Source organism: Labrus bergylta, chromosome 1 (genome assembly GCF_963930695.1).
Source record: "Labrus bergylta chromosome 1, fLabBer1.1, whole genome shotgun sequence".
Lineage (NCBI taxonomy): Eukaryota > Metazoa > Chordata > Actinopteri > Labriformes > Labridae > Labrus > Labrus bergylta.
Window position 1 is genome coordinate 20,562,292 of NC_089195.1, and position 17,390 is coordinate 20,579,681.

The following is a 17,390-nucleotide window of genomic DNA, read 5'->3' on the forward strand; positions in this document are numbered from 1 at the left end:
AACTAAGATTAGTTCAGGAAATTCAAAATATGTTTAAGGAAAAATATGTTATAGTCTCATATTTTGCAACTGTGATGCAATCCTCTGTATAGCACTCCTGCAGTTTAGTGAGCTTTTTGTTTCTCCTCCGCCTCCTCCACCGCCTCTCTCCTCCTCCTCCTCCCCCTCTTGCGGCTTGTCTCCCTCCCTTGAGTGTGTGAGGCAGAGTAAGCCTCTGTCATTCAGGAGAGTCATTAAGCACAGCCTCAGAGTTAATGTCTTTTCTACTTTAAAATAAAAACTTTTCTTTTTACCTTTGTTGTTCGAGACATGTGACTGGAAGAAGACAGCAAACGGAGCACTGGCACAAGTAAGGGATGTAAGTAAAGGACAGATGAGAGGAGTCTCAGAATCACCTGATATGGTCCAGCAAAACGTGGCGTTAGTTATCTCAGCAAAAAACACACCAACCAAAAACTGAGAGCTGGGGTTTTTCAGTTAATGGTGCTATCACCTTCAGACCATGCACTCTATATGTGCCAAATGAAGGAGACACAAAGGAATTATTGAAACTTTTCACCTTGTGTTGAGCATGTGGGTCTACTTATAGCCTACAGACTTGGAAAACACATCAACAGTTTCAAACAAAGCTACAACAAATTGCTTTAGGCAGAATAATGAATATTCATAGTCCAATTGTAAGCCCTAAAGTGCTGTCTTCATAATGCAATTCTATCCCACTCCACCTTGACAATGAATAATATTACCAATGCAATGCAATTAAAGCAACCCCTTGTTCCCCGTCTCCCTTTGCCACATGTGTAGTAGCTCCTCCACTCCCCATGCAGTACAGTGATGGCATTAAAAATTAAACAAGTCATCTGATTTCTTTACTGCAAAATTCATGCACTTTAGTGCTGTTGTGGAAGAAGGCGCTCCTGGCCATTCTTTCAGAAGCATGTCTTTTTCAAGCACATGTATGAGCAGAGACACTGGACTACTGACATTGACATTTTTCCGGGAGTCATGCAGGTGGCAGGATTCCTGTGGGATTCCTGCGGGATGGGAATGGATTTCAATTCTTATGACGAAATTGGGAAGGGGCAGGAAAAAAAAGGCAAAAGGATCGGACAGGAGCGAGAATCCGAATAGACTAGTTTTATATGCACACACAAATGAATGAATAAAAGCTTTTATTTCTATCAGCTTTGGTGACTGTTTGCTGGTTAAACGTGCATGACGTATGTCGTGTGTGACTGCATATGTTCGCTTGCGGGCTGCAGCCATCAGATATATCAAATAACAATGGATTCAGAGTAAGCAGGTATAACTGATGGGAGAAAGGCAGAGTTGCAGCAATAAGTTAAAAACAATGACCCGTCAGTTCAACTGACAGAGCTTTAAGTTCAAGAAGGAAGTTGAATTTGTGTATTGCTGTGATTTGTTAAAAAAAAGGTGTTCACTTTTGTATTTCAATACCATGATGTTTGAAAAGGAAATAGTTTCAATACATTTTTTTTAAATACACCAGACGTGAGACGTGCTTGCAGAGCTGGTGGGGTAGAAAAGCAGTGGATAATCACCGATTTTGTTAAATGCAAGTGGCCAATTGTAGAATGTTAAACAGCAATAAAGAAATAAAAAATCAGAAGTAGGATAGGAAGGGGATGTGAGTCATTCTGTGGGATGGGACGAGTATAAAAAACCACTCCAATGTCAGCCTGTTCTAAATGTGAGGTTACAAAATCTCTCCAGTGACACAGTTTTGTTATGAGGAGTGGTAATTTCAACTGAATGCATTATGCACGTCTGCATGTAAAAACACAACTACACTCAAAGAGACAAGTCAATGTTTTAAAAACTTAAATAAATTAAAGATTTATCCCAACACTGCATTGTGGGATTAAATGAGCAGCGTTAACACACACTGTGCTCTTCTGTGAAAAATCTTTGCTGTGAGGTGAAGGAAACATCTGATGATTCCAACAGCACAAAAAGCGTTGAAAGTGCCAAGTCATACAGCAAGTGACAACACATAGAACAGAACGAAGAAAGAAAACTGAAGAAGGGCCAAAAGCATTTACTAAAAAATAACCTTTGGGCGTTGGAAATAAATAAATAATTGTGAAAGTTGTATTAGTTTGAACATTTTTGCAAGCAGCCCTGTTTTTTGCTGGAGTCTTCTGTTTACACATCTCTGTGGGGCTCAACTGAGCATCAACAGAAAGGCTTCTTAGATTATATAAAACTGTTGTCTGTCTGAGCCTGACCTAGCTTACCTATCTTTCAAAACTAAAGCCCGCCGTAGACTGTACGTCTGATTTGTGGCGGAAAATGAGCTCACGATGGTACAACAGAATTTTTTTCGACGCATGACCAAAACTCCCGATTTATGTGCTCACACCGTGCGCAATGTCTGTCCGGCAATTGTCATCAGAGTTTCCTTTGTAAACTCCCACAGACAGAGGTTGAAGTCAGAATTACTGTAGGCTTATGTATACTTCATGAGAAAACTGAAATATAGTGCTCAAAAACAAACAGTGGCAAAACCACTCACTCACACCAAACACACACACGAGCACACACAGCATTAAAAATGATTACAAGCTAACTAGCAGCTAAATCATAACTACCGTAATAAGAAGACACATTAAACAGGCACACTTGCACACCTGCTGTTGCCATGGAGCTTTCAGACGCTGTCTGCCACTTTGTGCAGGGACAGGGGCAGGAGGGGAGAGGGAGGGGAGGTAAATTGGAAAATAATACCAGGTTCAGACAGGCAGTCAAATACAGTTCTTGTTGCTGTATATTCTATTATTTGTGCACTCTATAAAATCAATGACACAGCGTGATATCTTTTAGCCAATGCCCTTCCCTGCCATTAGTGTCAGAGAAGCAATTAACTGAAACACAACACTTTTATTTGGCTTATGTACAGTAGACATTTCCTATTGTACCTTTTTTTTTTATAAATCAACAACCTGTAATGACTATAATTAATCCTGACAGCCTTATTTGAACTGTCAAGTTCAAAACAAAGGTGTTATCTTTTTAAATAGGAAAGTAGCATGGGTCCCTAAAGGAAAATAGCCCGAACTCTTTTGATGACGTTTTTTTCCGAGGGAATTGTGTACGTAATGGAAGGCATACAGCAGGCATCATATACTGGCACAAATTACACAGTGAATGAGGATTACATGGGTATGTTCTGCCAAGCAAGGCAGACTGCTGAATTTGGCCAGTTCATCAAGTAGATTGCTCTGCGAGAACAAGGCTGATTTACGAAATATTACCACAATGGAATTACTTCATGATCACGTCTGACAACATACTATGAATAATGTCAATAAGTTATGAAATCAGTTCTCTGATTGTGCTGTCGATGTCAGGAGAAAATAAAGTTTGGTTTTGGATGTAATTTGACTCCAACTTTGTTGACTTGTTGTACCAGATGACCTTTTACAGATGAGACGTTTGCTTATGTGTTATTGATCATTGAGACTGTCCAGCAAAAAGGCAAAACAGCATTAGTTGTTCACTTGTCTTCTAAGGGGTTGTAGCAGAAAGGAATCTGACCTGTTCTCAATAAGAGCTCTTAAAAGCTGCTGAACTGCACAAGGGTTTCAACACCTTGTGTTTCATAAAACAGATGCTAGTGGGTACATTAAAACAGATGCTTAAAGGTACCCTATAATTTAACCGAAGGTTTCTGTGTGAGACACCAAAAATGCGTGATAAATTCAAGCAGCAACTTCTGATGTTGAAAAATGAAGCTATGCAGAAGGGCTGAAAACGTGCAGTTTCACAAGTGTCCACTTGGGGCTGGCTGTAGAAGCCCCGTAAGTCATGTACGCACACATCCAAAAATGTCAGTTTTTTCAGCAGAAATAAACATGTTTAGAGCCCGGTTTTAAAAAAAAACCGTTGTCTTCATAGCTTATCTTCACAGGAACACACTGTATGGGGTGTGAATTGTTTTAATATCTCTTGTGTTTTAACTTGTGAAGAGGTATTGTGTTGGAATCATACACTGAAATGAGCAAATAAATCAAACATGAATGAATTAATGAATTTTATAAAGGATAAGAGTTATTCTTTCTGAAGTATGTGGCTGACCTGAGTGACGGGCCAATGCAGTGTAGCTGTTTGTCAGGAGGCTTAAGACATACCTCAGCTTCTGTTCTTTGCCTGGTGTTTAATTTAGGTGTTTATTTTACAGTCCAAGAATAAAGTTCATATTCAAATTTGACTTTCACATGGGAAAAACTTGTAGTTTTCCATTCCTTGACGTGAGTCAAATATGATAATACTGTAGTCATTTTAACCCAAATAGTGTTTCCTTACATCTAGCTAAGTAAGCCTAAATAAAGTGATACTGAGGCTTGATGCTAGTGCCCCAGCTATGCTCAGGTTTATTAGACGATTGTGGATTGTAATTAGCTTGTACTATTTTCTGATCATTCTCTGCCTTGTATGTAGGTGCAGTCTTCCCACAAGTTACGTTTCAGTCAGTCAGTCAGGAAAAAGAGGCTGGTAAGAAATGCATAATGGACTAATGCTTGCCATTTGATTAAATCAAATCAGAACTGGAGAGGATACTTTTTGATAAGGCTCGCTTTTACATTAATAATGCCATTAGAAGAATACATTATGCAGAAAAAAACGGTAAATCTAGTCCATCCAGCCAGACACTAAATTGAGTTAATTCTGAACTGTTGACTCAGTCTGTATGAAAAATGCTTGCAAATGTAGAAAACCACCTGCAGTGATTAAAAGGAGCACAAACCTGGGTACTATAATTGTCGTCTAAGCTGGTATACAGACACACAAGATTCTGGATGTTAAATCAAAACATCAATATATCCAATTTAAAAAAAAAAAGAAGCTACGATAGAAGTTATATGACGATGGAAGCTACGATATAAGTCATCCATAATATTTGAGTCAGTTCATTCAGTTTATAGTCATGAAATCCCTAACATGGAAAGCAATACAGGATTGAAGAATACAAATAAATACTCGGGAGAAAAAACTAGCATATTGCTCCTCTTAGTGCAGCCATATCGACTTAAAAATCCTACATGTCTGGGATGTTTTTGTAATCCCAAAAGTTAGTAAACCATATTGAGAAGAGAGTCACATACAGTATCTAAGCTTCTGGTTGCTCCAGAGATTAAGTTCCAGACACAACGGATTCACATGAGCTTAAACTCTTTACTCCATATTCATTTCCTGCAACTTTTCTTTGAGTCTTCTACAGCCTCTCTCTCAGTCACTTTGATCCTCCCCTTTGGCTGCCGTGAGAAACCGAGTCATTATGAACCGCAGCAGAGCGGTCGTTGTGGATGGAAGACCTTTCAAATGGCCGGTTGTTTTTTTTTTTTTTTTTTAACATGTGGTGAGATCTGAGTCCTCACAGCCTTTGAGTCTCCTTCCAAATGATGCTTCCTTGCTCTTGATCTTTCAGTCAGTCTAATACACACACATGCATATGCACACTCCTTCACAGACACAAACACACACAACATCTGCTTGCAAAGTTCAGGCAGTGAGGAAGTTCCTTCTGTTCAGACAAAGTCAGTGTGTGTGTGTGTGTGTGTGTGTGTGTGTGTGTGTGTGTGTGTGTGTGTGTGTGTGTGTGTGTGTGTGTGTGTGTGTGTGTGTGTGTGTGTGCGAGACTGAGGCAGATTAATGAAACTCTCTCTCTGTTAAAGTGCTGTTTGACAAATTAAAATAAATGAATTTCTGCACACACACACACACACACACACACACACACACACACACACACACACACACACACACACACATACCCACCCACACACATCCACACCATATGGCTGCTTTGGCCAGGTCTATGAAGACAAGTATTTCCCATAATGCCCGGACCTAACATTGACCACCTGTGACACCAGCACTGTCTACAACACCCCTCTCCTCTGCAAAATATTCACTGTCTCCTCTGCCATGCTTCTGCATAGATCACAGCCTTTATTTGATCAATCTGGGCTCCCTGTGTCCCTGAGGGAAGAAGGAGGCAGAGTTCTAATTCTCCTCATCCTGGCTGTCCTCTCGAAGCTGCTGGCTACCAGAGTCATTTCGGGTCCATCTGTTACAGGCCTCAGAGCTAATTAAAAGTAGCTCGTGTTTCTCAACCTGGGCTGTAGGTGAGAGCCCAAAATATATATCAGCCTCAGCCCATGAGCTATCCAGGTGTAGTTTTGGACAGCATGTCTTCCTGATTCATTTTTCTTACCATCTGAAGGTCTTACAGAGCTTGACATGTGCCCAGCTCTATAAAAACATACACAGTATGGAAAGGGGAAGGTGAAGAGAGAGATAAAGATTTTATCGAATGGATGACGAGGAGGGGCATCAAATTTGAAAGATGGCCCGACTAGTGTGGACAAGGGAGCAGGGAATGAGAGTTCCTTTAGAGTTAAGAGGAGTGGGAAGCGACCGCTTGTAGGTTCTCTACTCGGAAAGTCATTTGAGGTCTGAGGAGTTTGGAAAAGTCCATGCACAGGCAGGCGCGAGAGTGCGTGTGGGAAAGGAATAGAGTCGGCTGAGGGGCGAGCAAGCGGCCATAAATTGAGTGTGTCTGGAGACGAAGAGAGACAGACAGTAAGATGGGGCCGGGGACTGTGGGAGCAATGCACACCCGATCAATAAACTTCATAAACAACACCATCAGCTGGGTCATCAAGAAGACAGCCTAACGCCAGGTGCCATCTGGGCCCCCGTCTCACTGGACTGCGGGATTAGCCAGTGCTAACTCGCGCACAAACAAAAAACGCTTACACACACCGTTACACACGTAGGCGCTGCGCAAATATTCAGCGCTCTGGCTCTGATGCGCATGAGTTGATAAAATGTTTGGAGCCAGGTCGACGCAAACTGAGATTGGCCAGGAGAGGCAGATTGTGTGTGTTTGAGCGCGTGTGAGTGTATTAGTGTGTGTGTGTGTGTGTGTGTGTGTGTGTGTGTGTGTGTGTGTGTGTGTGTGTGTGTACGCAGCAGCAGTTAAACAATTTATTCAGTAACAGAAGTTTATGGAAACTGTGGCAGTATATCCTGTAGCATGATAATGGCCATAAAAAAAGAGACAGAGCGAGAGAAGGAGAGCAAATGGTGGTAACAGAGCAATATAAAGAAGAATTTAGAGGAGTGAGAGATGGAGCAGAGAGGTGAGAAGGGGAAAGCAAGAGGAGGACATGTCTTGAAGTGACAAGAGGGGAGCTGTGAAGAAAGGTGTAAATTAGTATTTTCTGAGTGTTCAAAGAAAGTGTTAGGCATGAATCTCCATCACACTGTGAATGTGGGGTGCAAGCAAATCAGAATATTTCATCTCACAATGCAGAGATAAAACACTTCATGCAGATCATATTCATACTTGAAAATGATGGAGTAGATTCACTATTCATAGTCATATTACAGGTTAGAATTACTGTGAAAAGAGCTTTTAGAGATGAAATCTGAAATGGCTCTATATGTATGTTTATCTATCGACTAATATTGTTGAGATTATTTTGATTTCACAAAAGTTAAAACCATAATCAGATGTTGCAAGTCTGAGAAGCAGCTGTCATTTCTATCTTGTTGCCATGGATATTGGTGCAGATGCAAAAGCAATGAATTTGAGATAAACCCCAATCAGAGAGATAATAACACAATTAAATCAACTGGATCAAAATATTATGAAGGGTTGACAGAAAGTACCATGCACTTTCATTTTTAAGTGCACTTCATGTTGTCATTAAACTTGTGTTAATATGTTTCAAACTAAAAAAAAAAGCACTTCTGCAGTGTTAGCCAATGTAACCCTAACCCTTTTCAGACTTTCTATAGACCTGCAGATAAAATATGAGGTAACAAACACTGTATTTGCAGCTATATGGAAGTCTTTGGCAGTTTTTATTGATTCTCTGACTGTTTCTAACATTGATTTTTATCGAGATATGACTTACATGGAGGTCATCAGGTATTCAGTAGTTCTTCATTGTTGAGAATAACAGCAGAGGCATATTAAGTATCCTACAACTTAAAATACTTCAATTCCGGTCCTCAGAGATCCTAGAAATACATTAGATATTTTAACACCAGAGCTTTGGTTAAAGGTGTTATTGTGAACTGCACCATAGGGCAATTGTCATTCAAACTCTCATCACAGCTGTGCAGCCATATCGATTCTGTAACATCTGCATCGATACATGTATTTGCAAGGAGCACATGACGATATATTGCCGTATTGATTTTTGGAGCACAGCCCTAAAGTACATAAGCGACATTCATAGGTCACAGGTCACACCTTCATCCATGTTGCGATCAGGAGGACAAAGCTCTCTGCTCTGCTTACCTGCCGTAACGTATCAGGAAATGACTATCTGTCAAATAACATTGTGTTCTAAATGCTCTGCTAACCTCCTGCTGCAACTATAACATCAGCCATTAATCTACAATCTCTGCAACCGCCTTGGCCTTAACTCAACATTCATTATGTGTATTGAACATTTTTAATATCAATTGCTTTTTTGATCTTTTGCTAAACTCGTGTGGCTTTGGTTATATATTTTTATCTGAGAGTGAACTTTCACTTGGACTCCTCAGGATCACGAAGACCACTTGAAAATGTTTCAAAGAATGATCCAATGTTATTTAGTGACTGATAAGAAGACACTAAACCAAATTCTAAACAATTCATTTGTTGTATAAGGAGTCTTCATTTTACAGTGCTTCTGTATATTTTGTAATTGGTAGTTTTAGTTTTTATTTGTGGTGTGTTACATTACAAAGGGCTGTGTGTGAGCTGTGTTGGTGATGCTCCGACAATAAACACTTTCAATGCAGGCAGTGTTTTGAGCGGCAAAATAATTGTAGCCTAGTATCATTAAGCTGCTCTCAAAGACACCACATTACAGGAGAGGTCAATTTGGATGTGCATTCAATTCAAATACTTGATGAGAATCGTCAACAACAGAACAAAAGAAAAAAAGCAGCTTTTCTAACCTAACTCCACAAAGCTTTTTTTAGAGGCACTTCCAGCTTTTGGCTGTCATTAAGGGAGTTAAAAATTGCTGTCGAACCGTTTACTTGTACAGCAAGGCCACTGAAAATGCCACTAAACAATACACAGTGGAGCAGTTGGTGCTCTTTATGTGGGATAAGTTATCTCAGGATGTGAGAGCAGGGTAATAAAATCAGTGAAGGTCTTTATCTCAACAACTACTTTCCTTGTTGACTAGACTAAAACAGGTAGAATTTCTAAAATAATTTAAAACTCTGTTTCAAACTTTGGCACATAATTCTGTAAAACCTTTCACAACAAACCTATATCTCAATAATTCCATTATTAACTCACTGCATGAACATTTTTCAACATACCGACACTGAGAGTATAATCCTAGCAGCTACTAAATAATATGCAAATTACAGGCCTTTTCAAAAGGAGCTAGACAACAGCATTAAACAAAGGAGTGTGAAATAGAGCTTACACATCGAGGGACCCTAAGATCGCTGCTGTAAAATTGATATAAAAGAACATCTCCCTTCAAATTGCTTAATAACCTTGTAGATTAGACAAGGGAAAAAGATTGGGTTCATTGAAAACTCCATTTTATCCCCTCTCTATAATAGCTGAAGTCTATTGTACGGATGTCTAATGAAAAGGGTCAGTTATCTAAATGGGTTATTATTCATAACAATTGCTTTGCAAGGATTAAATAGAACTTTTATGCTTCCAGATCATGTTAATTAATAACCCACAGAGGGATAATAACTGTAAACTGTAAATTAAAATTTTATCTCAAGCTACGTTTTGTGCTACTTAGTACAAGTGAGGGGACATAAGTTACAATGCATAACCATGGCAAAGAGACTCAGAATGAAAAGAGACACCTACATTAGGTTGTTGGGGATTATCTTGTTTCCATCTTTATACCATGTGACCAGGGGTCGAGGGAAGGAGGCGAGGGGAGGCTGGCTGATGATGGCTGCTCGGCCCTGAGTCACAGTCTTCCTCTGCTCATCAGTGGAAAAGATCCCCAAAACTGGAGGAGGAGGAGGAGGGAGGTATGAAAAGCATCAATACAAACGTATTAAACTAGATTAAGTCAGGCAGAATATAAAGGCAAGCAATTGAAATCTGTAATGCTGAAATGTCAGCAATAAGGTGTTTTACACAAGAAAGTGGCACAACAAAACTCATCCCTGTCCTCATGAATTATATGGTTTGGAAGCCTGTTCACACTGTCAGCACACTCACAGGGGGAGTTGGTGGAAAAACTGTAGCTGGCAACCTAATTACCAACATAGTGCTTATTCATGAACATGACAGCGCTAGTCAGTCTTACAAATTCTTTGAGCTTCTTTCTATTTCGCCTGTTCCCGTTGATTGGTCAACTGTGGCCATTTATGCCAATGTATGCAGAAAATAACCCTGTCATTATAAGAGCATTCACTTGTTTGTTTAAACATTTCAGTGTTTAAATGCTTCAAACACATTCCTAGAAAATGTGATAGTTCAACAGAAAATTGTGTCAGAGAATTAGTTTTCTTCCATTTCGAAAATGTATGGGTATTTGGATGCAAACAGATTACTTAATTATGTAGAAGTTACAGCTGGTTCAAAATAAAATAAAAAACACTTTCTATCAACAAAAAGGGAGACACTTGTGTACTTACAGGCCACCTGCACCTCTGCCCTCCTGTGTATGACCGCTCCCATCCTGTTCCTCACCATACACTGATACAGTCCAGCATCAGTCCTCTTCAGAGACGGCACAGACAATCTAAAGATCAACACACGTGTAAAAAAAGAAAAGAAAAAAGAAAGGCATGGTGATGAGGGCTGGCCTTATCTGTGAGCTGTAAAGAAACCCCATTAAAAGGGAAAATACAGTATTAGCAGTCGTATTTTGGAGAACAATGAGACAGAAGGGAAAGAGGTTGGGAGGTCTGTTATGCCATATGTATACCCTCTTGTGTACTTCTCCAAATGACCTTTATGTGAGAAAGCATCGGGCTGAGCTTTTCAAAGTTCCCCAATAAACAGAAGGGAAGGTGGAGAGGTGCATATGTGCAGAAAGTATGTGTGTAAATGTTTGTGCATGAGAATGTTTTTCGACTGTGTGCCTGTTGTTTTCTCTCTGAGAGGGGTTGTTAATGGGGCTTTAATGGACTGTGCTTCACTAATGGGAAGCTTGGCATAGAATCTAGGTTGGTGCTGTGTTGGATAAACACATAAATGCATGCACATTACACACACATGTACACGACTATATTACACACCAACCAAATAGACACAGTAAAACTGGACATCGCTTTGGGGCTCATTATGAATACCAGGACAGCCAAGTATTTAACTCCCAGGCTGTCTTTGGATGCTGCCAACACACACACACACACACACACACACACACACACACACACACACACACACACACACACACACACACACACACACACACACACACACACACACACACACACACACACACACACACACACACACACACACACGCACTTTCATTACACACACTCTTTTCCATTTGAATCATGAATGACACATTACACAGCAGCTCTGATCCTGAAGCAGATTTGGAAACTGGACACTTTCTAACACAGCATCTCCCTCCCCCTGTCTGTTCCCTTTTGCTTTTTTTTTTTAAAATAGCGTGTGTTGAAGATGTCACTGCATGTTTTTGGAATCCCACCCAGTTTTCATTTATTTTCCCCACTAAACACTTAGTTCAATGTTGACAGGTCCAAATCAGAGCAATCATTCCTGAGTAATTTCTCTGACACAGTTTCACCCAAGCATGCAATGTTAAATTCCCTGTGTGATTCGAGATAACAACCATTTCAGGCTGACAAGTTTTACCGTACGACAAGCTGGATACATTTCTACAATGTATTATGTTGTCATGAATACATGAATAGAATGAATACAAGGCTGGAGACAAATGAATTCACATTAAGCCGACCATTTCTTCACACGTGATAAGATGGAAACTAGACATACTGTGTAAGTATCCCATGAGTCATTCGCAGTTTGCCAAGAAATAGAGGGCACAATTTTTACTAGTCTGTAGTCTGTGCAGAATGAGAAAGCAGGGGGAGCATGTTGCTACAATTTAACCAGTAATTAAGCATCATTAAATAACCAAAGCTTGGCTTCGAAAGGGCAATGTTTGTGGAAAATAACTTAATATTACTGCCAAAAATGTAATACAGTTTTGAAGAAGATGCAGTGGCCTTGTCAACGGCGCTCCTGAAAACAAAGCAAATGTAGCCTCTATGTTGTATTTTAAGTCGAGCTTGTCAAGGTTTTTTTCATTACACTTCATTAAGTGCTTAAAAGTGACAGGCTGCTGAAGCTGAAGTGACACTTCAGCTTCAGCAGCCTTCCGCTGATATGCATAAACTCGACTAATTTTTCACTGTCCAGTGCATTAAACTGTATCCATAAAACAGGATTCTTAAATGAATCTGCTGAATGTGATAAACGCTGAATTTCTGTATTGGCCAAGCTTGTGTTTGCTTATGCGGAAATTATACATACTTCATTTCTACAACACGTTCTTTCAAGCCACACAAAATGAACAGAACAAGCATCAACTCTTCCATTAGCTGCTCCACCTGGCTACATTACAGTTACTGTGGAAAATAAATAATGCAGATGGTCACACATATTCACACACCCTGCCAATTCAGCTCAGTCTTGGCATCACCAAACTGGAGTAGCCAGTGTGCACAGAGCAGTCCAGAGCTGCACAACGCCGCCTGCCTTGAACAAAGGCTGCACACTGAATGCTGGTCCAACCGCTTCCTATGTCAGTGTGCAAACCTTCCCAAGATTCTCCCCATTTCTGAATGAGGTGATTTTTTTTTTCCCCCACATCTGCAGTTTTGCAAGAGAGGGATTGCTAAGCTCTTAACAAGAAAAGAGAGAGAAGCTCAGACATATTGATTGGTTCTCCTTTGCCCAGACCATATACATATTTATGATGGTAATGTAATTATTAATCTCACTTAGGCTCAACTGTCTAAATGTTCTGACCTTTTCTTAAACACACTTTATCAACAATGGCTAGTTGTTGTTTTTTTCTGTGCAAAAGGCACGACAGAACACAGGGAAGGTTCTCAGAGGCAAGGATGGAAAAGAGGATGTCCAAGAGACAAACAGGCAGACATGCTCTTAGAGCCAAAACAGGGATCCGTGACATGACACATAACAAGCCAGTAGGTGGAAATAACTAACCTGTACTGTGGTGTCCAGTCTGTGATGTTGCTGTTGTTGAGAGTCCAGCGGTACTGCAGAGGCCAGCTGCCTCCAGCTAGGCAGGTCAGCACCAGTCTGTTTCCCTCCAACACCACCTGCTGCCCCAGTCCACCTCCTTGCAGGTAGGGAGCCACCTCTGTCAGACAGTGAAGAAAAAAAAACATTTATTAGCTGAAATGGTCTGTGTTAGTCATGCTTGGACAATAAAGAAAATTGTTCCGTATTCATCCAATGGAAATATAAATAAATAAATAAATGATTGGGTTCCATTCATGCTCTGTCCCTTGCTTCTGCACAAAGACTAGCAGGAACAAAACAGTGACATGCCAGTGTACCTGCATTTTATTGTATAAAGTAACACACTGGAATTGGGAAATTCTGTAGAAATGGTAGCAGCCACCATATAAAAAATGTCAAAGCAGATATGAAAACAAATTTCAGACTTAAAAAAAACAAACATCTGGCATTAAAGCGGCACCAAAAAGAAATGTTAGTGCATCTAGTACTGTGCTTCTTTTTTTTTTTTAAAGTACACTGTACTTCTCTCCTGCTCCAGCAGCCAAACCTCTGACTTCTTCACCTTTATCCCTCCCTTATGTCTACCATCATTTGTTCGGAATATTTTTAAACAGGATGAGTGTGAGAGAGAGAAAGGACCAAGATTTGACAAGCCTCATCTAACAGGGTTAAGCAGGACTTTCTCAGGAGACCCGCGACTCCATTAGTAAGGTCTGTCAAAGCATTCCTCAACTTCTCTTCCGGGAGACCCTGGTCATAAAACCTTCACACACATACATATTTATGTAAAGTTTCCTCTCAAGAACTCTCCTGTAGAGTGTCAAAAAACCTTACCTCACAAAAAGCCAGAGAACAAAGCTATATTTGATGCTGCCTCTGTCATATAACACATCTATTCCAAACTGGTTAACTCTGGTGTTTGATGTTAAACAATCTAATAATGTATTACTACTTGAATGAATGGCTTATGATGCATGCCAAAACCATCACACCTTTATTTTCTATGTAAGCCCACAGTGCATGACGACATGCATCGTGTCCAATTTTCCAGCAGTGATACGCATCAGCGATCCAGAAAAGCAGCAATTCTATCACATTTACTTCCTGGAATTAAACGATATTACTTCACTGCCTCCCTCTCTGTCTTCACAAAGCATCTGCTGTGTGCCTCTGGCATCAAGTGAAGTGCATCAAATGCCAGTGTACACAGCACTGTAGGGCTTTCATAAGACAAAGGTCAAACTCTACTTTGCTGTCACTTTGAATCTTATGCATAAGAAGCCAACAGGCCCGACCAGCTGAACTACAGCAATAGCTCTTCACTGCCATCCATCTATTTTCATCTATCAGGGCAGTGCGTGCGTATGTGCGCATCTGTGTGTGTGTGTGTGTGTGTGTGTGTGTTTGTGTGCGTGTGTGTGCGTGCGTGTGTGTGTGTGTGAGTGTGAAAATTGGCTGTCAAATGAGTGATTTTTAATTGCATGTTTGATATTCCATTATTTGTGATTTATAATTGTTTATGCTTTTATTTTGAATGTTTGTACTGTCTTTTGCTAAGGGTACTTCATTTCCTGTTTGGATATAAACCTGCTGTCATTTTGAAATAAAACAAGGGACTTTTCCGATAGATCGAAGGTAGCGACATTAACCTAACCACAGAAAAAGGGGACTCGTCATAAATCGGAAAGTAAATGACAAAAGCTACAGTGGATTGTAAAAAGCGACAATATTGATGTCACAAGGTGGATATTACTTTTGACTTGTCAACTAAGCTGTCTGGGAGTTATTTTTCTTCGGAGAAATTAGACATTGAAGAGCGTGGTAGCCTAGTGGTTAGCGTGTCCCCATGTACAGAGGCTGTGGTCCTACAAGCAGACGGCCTGGGTTGGAATCAGACCTGTGGCTCCTTTCCCGCATGTCATTTCCCACTCTCTCTCTCTCTCCCCAATTTCTGACTCTATCCACTGTCCTATTTCTTAATAAGAGGCATAAAAAGCCCAAACATAAAACTTTAAAAGAAGAAGAAATTAGTTACTCAAATGTGCAGCTGTAATTTCTGACCTTAAATCACAAAAAGCATAGGCTTTGTTGTATACTGTACAAGTGACTAACAGTAAAGGTAAAACATCTCAAAATAAGGCTGGAGAAATCACAAACCCAGCCGTTGGAGGTGTATTTGGTTTCTAACTGAGCTGCAGCTGCTGTCTAAACAATGCCATCCAATCTTTAACTCTTGGCTGAGGGGTCCAGACCTGGCTCAGCACCACTCAGCATAGAGGCATCAAGGCTAAAGACTCCTGTCCAGAGCAGCTAGCTGCAGGACCTGTCAGCATGTGTTGAGGCCTGGATCAACATAACAAAACATAGCATCTGTGGAGTGGGGTGTAAAGTAGAGGTAGAGTCAGGGAATCAGGAAGTCGAAGACAATGAGATTTATTAAGCCCTTCAAACATCTGCACACACGTACACACTCAAATTGGCTGAGATGGGGCAGGCTTATCTGCTTGCTACAGTGTGTATAGACAGGTCCATAACTCTGAGGTAGAGAGTTGGCATTCTTTCTTTCTCTCTCCTCTTCCCTGTCATCTCAATCTCTTCTCCAGTCTTCCTTTTCAGATTTCGCAGGTTTGCTGTTCCCACAGTCCTTTTCACTTCATCTCCATTTTCTTTCCTTATTCCCTGGGGATGTCTCAGGGCCAACTTTTTCCTCACTTTCCTCCACTTCACCCACCCTTCTCTCTTTTAGATTGATAACTGCCTGCTCCTGCCCCTTGCACAAGAAAGAGGGAAGTGTTCCATGGGCAGATTTATATGGGGCCCGAGTGTGTGTGTATATGTGTGTGTGTGTATATGCGTGTGTGTGTGTGTGTGTGTGTGTGTGTGTGTGTGTGTGTGTGTGTGTGTGTGTGTGTGTGTGTGTGTGTGTGTGTGTGTGTGTGTGTGTGTGTGTGAAATGGAGAGAGGGGGGATGGTGTGAGTACGTGTGTGCTTCAGGATTTATTTAGAATATTCCCTTTCTACAGACGATGGCTGGCAAAGCAGAGTCCAATGTCATACTGCTGACCAGTGCTATAACTCACTGACTGCTGCCTGCCTGCCTTTGTCTGGTGTGTGTGTGTGTGTGTGTGTGTGTGTGTGTGTGTGTGTGTGTGATAGAGAGAGAGAGAGAGAGAGAGAGAGAGAGAAAGAGAGAGAGAGAGTAGGAATGACTTAGTCCAAACAGCCTGGCAAATATGACCCTCAATTAGAGAGGCTGGTGCTTTGTGAATACTGTACAAATGGAAGGAAGTGGACGTTTCACCTGCCCCCATACTTTCCACTTATCAACCACTTTCTTCATACTTTGTTCAGCCGTTTCTTTCACCTCCACTAAAGTCCTCATTGCCCTTTACTCCTTTCCACTACTTTAAAGAGAGTCTATTACAGATCCAGACAGTTCTGATACGTCAACATCCAAGAAGAACAAGGTCAGCTCACAGCATGTTTCGCTCACTGGTTTGGTCTGTCTCTCGCTCTCCTCCCTGATGTCTGTCTTTGTCACTCAGTGTCGCTGCGTCACTCTCTCTCTTTACAGTCCTCCTCTTATCACAAGATGTACTGTCCAGCCACCTGTCCATCAAGAGCACATCCCCTTTCTTTGTTCCTCCCTCTATTTTTGTTGCCCTTTGGTCCATCTCTGTCAAAAGTGTGAGGCAGCTCAAGGTTCCCCATTTTGTACCCTCCTCGACTAGAATGTGGCCTAAGAGAGATCTTGGCCTCTAAATGTGACAGGAGAGTCACGAGGCAGCTCTACACACAAACACACACACACACACACTTTCTTCCAGATGTAGCATCTGTGTGTCTGTGCTCCTAGGCAGGCCTCAATGAAGCATCTTAGGCAGATTCTTGGGTGGAATTCAATTAGCTGGGGAGATGAGCTCTGTGATGAAAAGGAGAGGGAAGTGAGGATGATGAAAGGACAGGAGGAGAACGAGAGAATGTGTCGCAGCTCCAGGGCTGATTGTCCACTACGATCCCACCCTCTCTCGTCTCCGCTCTGTACTTAAGCACTGAGAGTATGTTTCGGTGGAAAATAGCCTCTTAAATGACTTGTCCTTTTACAAATATC

The 17,390-nt window shown here is 41.0% G+C and overlaps 1 protein-coding gene across 3 annotated transcripts in view; it reads right to left on the minus strand.

Moving 5' to 3' along the window:
- The window catches only part of LOC109988283 (protein sidekick-1), a 194,673-nt gene that overhangs the window by 113,669 nt on the left and 63,614 nt on the right, over positions 1-17,390 (minus strand). For all 3 annotated transcript variants that reach the window (XM_065956112.1, XM_020639724.3, XM_065956106.1), the window contains exons 2-4: positions 13,241-13,397; positions 10,663-10,769; positions 9,881-10,028 (exon numbers count right to left, since the gene is read on the minus strand). In XM_065956112.1, the coding sequence (XP_065812184.1) occupies positions 9,881-10,028; positions 10,663-10,769; positions 13,241-13,397 (412 nt within the window). The remainder of the gene's footprint in view (positions 1-9,880; positions 10,029-10,662; positions 10,770-13,240; positions 13,398-17,390) is intronic.